At 36.4% G+C, this 5,941-nt stretch overlaps 1 protein-coding gene across 1 annotated transcript; it reads left to right on the top strand.

Annotated features, from left to right (window-relative positions):
- Nucleotides 1-803: 803 nt before the first annotated feature.
- Nucleotides 804-5,941, top strand: LOC126693617 (guanine nucleotide-binding protein-like NSN1). The gene is made up of 9 exons (XM_050389660.1): nt 804-963; nt 1,054-1,298; nt 2,242-2,359; nt 2,490-2,663; nt 3,029-3,246; nt 3,891-4,155; nt 4,639-4,818; nt 5,027-5,238; nt 5,421-5,941. Exons 1-9 carry the CDS (start codon nt 945-947, stop codon nt 5,787-5,789), a joined length of 1,800 nt encoding a protein of 599 aa, XP_050245617.1. The 5' UTR covers nt 804-944; the 3' UTR covers nt 5,790-5,941.

Below are 5,941 nucleotides of genomic sequence, written 5' to 3'. Positions count from 1 at the left end.
TGTGGGAGAAGCAAATCTTTCCCCGATTAGATATTGATTGGTACACTCTTCCTTAGGCTCAATGCTTATAAGGCAAGGGTGGGAGGTTTCTCTCTCCAATGTGGGATTGAGTAAATCCGTGCGAGTGGAAGCAAGGGTCGACCCTGCCCATCCTAAAGCGGACAATACTTGATTGGGGAAAGATTCATTTCTCCCACAAAAAGGCAGGCCTAAGTGAAGGTGTACCACTCATGTGACATGAGTGGTACACCTCAGTGCTTATAAGCTGAAGGTGGGAGGCATCTCTCCACGATGTGGAATTAAGCAAATCCGTGAGGGTTTTCACCCAAAGCGGACAATACCTTCTAAGGGAGAGGTTTGTCTCTCCAAAATTTTTTTTAGAGTTTTTTTTTTTAGGAAATTTTTTTATTAGACTTTAAAAAGTAAAATTAAAGACTAAATATTATAACATTTTTTTTTCTAATGACAAAAAGGGTTCACGTGTGTGGTTACCATCCCATCCCATCCCATTTAAACTCAAATTTGACATAATATGGGACCACCCGAACAATAAAAGTACAAGCTAAATATTAGTAACTATAATAATCTAAATTAAAACATTATGAAAAAATTTTAATTGCTTTAGAAAATTTTATCTCTTTAGTACTATTATTATTATTATTATTTCTAAGTGTTTATAATTTTTTTATTATTAGCTAATTATTAATGACCTCAATTAAAAAAAAAAAAAAATCCAATGGAACGAATTCAACCACTATCTATCTTTTTTTGGTTTTTTGTTTGGTCCGGACTCCGGACCCGAACCCGAATTCGAATTTTATCTCATTCTAAACGACTAAAGTCACTAAACCGGTAAACCCTAGCTAAAACCCTAGAAAACGAAATTAGGGTTTCGTTTTTTTTTTTTTTTTTGATCTGTACGGTAATTCCAAGCTCTCTCAAAAATGGTGAAGAGGAGCAAAAGTAAGCTAATTGAAAATTTCGCACAATTCCCAATTTGAAAATTCCCTATATTTTTCTCAAAAATCTCTCTTTATTTTGTTTGTGTTTCAGAGAGCAAGAGCAAGAGGGTTCCTCTGAAGAAGAAGCACAAGATCATAAGGAAAGTGAAGGAGCACCATAGGAAGAAAGCGAAGGAGGCGAAGAAATTGGGTCTTAATCGCAAGACTAAGGTAGAGAAAGACCCTGGAATTCCCAATGATTGGCCTTTCAAGGAGCAGGAGCTCAAGGCTCTTGAAGCTCGCCGCTCCCGTGTTATCGAGGAATTGGAACAAAAGAAAGCCCTGCGCAAAGAAAGGGTATGGTTCATATTTGCTAAACTTCATTCACATGCTTAGATTTTGATTGGAGCTATACATTTGCTTTATGAATAAAGTAGGATTTTTTAAATTCTGGGTTCATGGCAAAATAAAGACTTGAATACAGTTTGCTAATATTTTCGTCTCAATTAGTCTAGAGACACAGATTTTTCACAAAATATGTGATAAAGTGATGTTAGTGGCGGGCCCAAATGAAAACCAAACGAAACCTGCCTACTTTGTGGTGTCTGTAGCATTACTGTTTTAGTCCCATACATAATTTGGTTGATTCCATAGGGTGGGACTAGAAGCAATCACTTCTAAGTTTGTTATTTAGGGACTAAAATCGATCACCTTTACGTTTTTTTCGAAACGATGACTTTAGGGGTTTAAGTGATAGTCAAGAGGTAATGGCATCCTTTGTGGTACACCATTATCTACCTATCTTAAAGAGTGGTCACTTTAAGTTTGTCAGGGACTAAAGGTTATTAATTCAACAGCTTGGCAGGGGTCTTTTGGCAAGCATAGAAACATGCTTTTTGGAAGTCTGTGCCACATTGCATTATGTGGTGCCTTCAGCAAGAATGGAATTTCAGAAGTTTTCATTGATGTGAATGGACTATCCTTGAAATTAAAGCCTTCTTCCTTCGTACTTTGTTGGGTTGGAGTGCTGCTTTTCTTTCTCCGCCTTGTTTCTTGCTCTTAGAATTGTTTGAGCATTGTATTTTGAATTGATAGTGCTTCTCCTATAGTACACAGCCGGTGTACTGGGTTTGTTTTTCATTCTAATAAAATTTTGTGTTATTAAAAAAAAAAAGTTATCAATTCAAACTTTGGGGACTAACAATCACTCATGGGTTCCTCTAATGTATATGGAATGCAACCAGTTATCACTTTTGCTTCGTCCTTTCAATCATTAAATTCATAGTGGTGTTCTCTACAGGCTCAAAAGAGAAAGCTGGGGTTACTAGAGGATGATGATAGCTCTAAATTGGCTACAGCCGCTTCTCCTGGAGAACTGAATGTTAAAGATATTTCCACTGGAGTTGGGAAAAACCGGGGTATGTTGATTCTTTTTTTCTCTTTTTTCTTTTTTTCATATGTGTTCTTGGTGGAAGTTTTTTTTATTGGATCTACTGTCTATGTCTACTTATTTTTGTGCTATTTTTAACATCTCTTATTTGCATACAGATAACTCAGATAGGGCTTTTTACAAGGAGTTGGTGAAGGTCATTGAAGCATCAGATGTCATTTTGGAAGTTCTTGATGCTCGTGATCCCCTAGGTACTCATTGTGTTGATATGGAGAATTTGGTGATGAAAGCAGGCCCTAATAAGCATCTAGTATTGCTTCTTAATAAAATTGGTAATCTTTTGCTCTCTCTCTCTCTCTCTCTCACATGTTTAAGGTGTTTAGTTTTTGTGTAATGACTCTTATGTTCATATAAATTTGGATAAGTTAGAAAATGAAAACAGTTAAAACGTACATTATGATTAGATTTGTAATGGAATGGCATGACCAAAATATCAGGGGACCATCATTCTAATAATAGACAGATATAACTCTGAGTCTGCTCTGTATATTCACAATCAAACAGCAATTAATCATATAATGGCTGCCATTTAAGTTCATAGACTATGTTACATGCAATGACCGAGAGATATCTCACCTATTTTCCTTGTCCATATGGTTTCATCTTGTTTTATTTACCTTTGTCACTTGTGTCTCAGATCTTGTTCCTCGAGAAGCTGTTGAGAAATGGCTTAAGTATCTTAGGGAAGAATTACCGGCTGTTGCATTTAAGTGCAGTACACAAGAGCAAAGATCAAACTTAGGGTGGAAATCAAGCTCAAAGGCAGCAAAACCAAGCAATCTTCTACAAACTAGTGATTGTCTAGGAGCTGAAACGCTTATTAAATTGTTGAAGAATTACTCAAGAAGCCATGATGTAAGTCTACCAAGCAATGACCATATATTTAATTCACAATGACTTACGTGTGTCCCATTGGTGATATAGCATTATGCCTTTTATTGTGTCTGTGCTTGAGTTTTCTTGATCTGCATGCATGCAACATGTATTCATTGAATTTTTTTGAACAAATTAGTTTATATGATGGCATGTGGAGTCTGCTTGACTTGCTATATCTCACTCTACTTGGTTGGACGTTAGTTATTGTTACAAAGAGTCTTTGTGCAGTTGTTTGGAATGTAAATATTATGGATGAGGTGAAAAGAAAAGTTGATGATTATTCAGTTGATATGAGTCAGTTAGATCATTGTTTATGCAATAGTTATTTCTTTTGTTCTAGTGGACATCAGGAAAATATATGCTTAGTTGACAAAACCTAATGTTCTCTTTAGGGAAGTTTTGTTCTCAAAGTGGGTCTCAAAGTATGGCCTTCAAAACCTGTGTTAATGGTGTTTTTATTCCACATATTAAAGCTTCTCAATTAGGAACCGTGGTGAGGATTATTTTACCCTTTTTTTTTACTACTGAATGGTACTTGTTATGCCATATTTTTGAATTTGGGTTTTAGAGTTCAAATAATAGTGCCAGACATAGTAACAATTGTGCTCTGTTATTTATGGCAGATCAAGAAATCAATTACAGTTGGTGTTATTGGCCTGCCTAATGTTGGTAAGAGTAGTCTCATTAATAGCTTAAAGAGATCCCATGTTGCCAATGTTGGTTCTACTCCGGGCTTAACAAGATCTATGCAAGAGGTTCAGTTAGACAAGAATGTAAAATTGTTAGACTGCCCTGGTGTTGTGATGCTTAGATCTGGAGCAAATGATGCATCTATAACTCTTCGTAATTGCAAAAGAATCGAGAAGTTGGACGACCCGATTGGTCCTGGTGAGTGAACTCATCCTTTGTCCTTGTGCTGGTTTATTTGCTATTCTGCTTGAGTACCTCTTCATGTGGCAAAGGAAATACAGCATTCTATTCCTTTATTAATTCACATTCTCCCTCCAACTGCCTTTGTATGTAAGGAGATTGCATATATAGAATCAAGGACAATAAATTTTAATTAAAGAAGCTACAGCGACATCAAATTCTGTTTATGTGTGTTCTCCACTATTTATTAAGCTCAATTGGCGCCTCCTAGTGTTTCTAACAGAGACGCCCAGGTTCAAATCCCCCCACCCCCAACTATTGAATTATCAAACAAAATTATTTACAAATCAAAAAAAGAAAAATTATCTATTTAGAAAATTTGGTGCATATTTCTTTAGGAAGAAGTCCTTTGGATAGTAAATTTTTTGTGGATTCTGTGTTATTATATTAAGTTATATCAGCAGACTTTGATATTATACTGTCCCTGCCCCATCTGTGCAGTGAAGGAGATTCTAAGGCGTTGCCCACCCAGCATGTTGGTAACTTTGTACAAGCTCCCTAGCTTTGACTCGGTCGATGACTTCCTTCAAAAAGTGGCTACTGTTAGGGGTAAGCTGAAAAAGGGTGGTGTTGTGGATGTGGAAGCTGCTGCAAGAATTGTTCTGCATGACTGGAATCAGGGTATGTGTTAGGCATTTATGGTTTATGTGCCCTGGGAATATGCAAACAAACAAAGGGAGAACAAGAAAAGCAAATTGTAATATATAAGGATGCAAAGTGATGTTAATAATTTGGGTGTTAGAGGTGTTGAGTTTGATTCTCAGAATGCCCTTAATTATCTATTGTTTTACTTATATAAAAAGTAAGTTAATAATTTGATTTTTTGTAGGTAAGATTCCATATTACACTATGCCCCCAATTAGGAATCAAGGAGAGCCTTCAGAGGCCAAGATTGTTTCTGAGCTTGGGAAAGAATTTAACATTGATGAGGTTTATGATGCTGAATCTTCATTCATTGGAAGCCTCAAGTCTGTTGATGATCTCAACCCTGTGGAAGTTCCTCCGAGTTGCCCCCTCAATTTTGATGAGGATTTACTAGAGGTTTGTGATCTCTCTTAGTTTTAAGCATCTATTTATGGTCTTAGGCTATGAAGTGACTTTGGGTGCTCCAAATCTCCATCCCTGAGAGAGCACACCTCCTCATTGTTTTCATTATACGTTATTTTTTAAATGTATGAAAGTAATACCTTAATGTCCAACTCTTTTGCATTTTTATGCATTAGAATGATGAACCAAAACATTCAAACCAAAGTGGTGAAGGCCCCAAAGACATGGATAATGATGGTGACGATGTGTCCATGGCATGTGAAGAAGATGAAGAAGGCAGGAAAAAAGGAAAAACTGCTACTAGCAGGCAGAATGAGAAGTTATATGCTGTTGAAGGTATGCTTAATACAAAGATGAAGAAAGCAGAGAAGAAGAGAAGGAAAAAAGCTGAAAAATCAATCCCAGAAGATGCCATGGACGATGACTATGACTTCAAAGTAGATTATGTCAAAAAAAGATCTGCCATGGATGTTGGTGATGAGGATGATTGTAATCAAATAATTGGTAAGGTGCCAATGTCTGGTATTGAGTTCACTGATGAGTGATGGAAGGCTAAAAATGGCACGCCTTATCTTTAAATTGAGTGAATGCTTTTGTATTTTATTTTGGTTGAGTCGGCAAATTTTGGAAAGGATAAAGAGAGTTAATTGAGTATTGTGATTTGGCTACTTATTGTTTAATCCCTTGCTTTTCTGTA

The sequence above is a fragment of the Quercus robur genome, chromosome 7, assembly GCF_932294415.1.
Source record: "Quercus robur chromosome 7, dhQueRobu3.1, whole genome shotgun sequence".
Classification (NCBI taxonomy): Eukaryota; Viridiplantae; Streptophyta; class Magnoliopsida; order Fagales; family Fagaceae; genus Quercus; species Quercus robur.
This window is presented reverse-complemented; position numbering and strand designations above follow the sequence as displayed.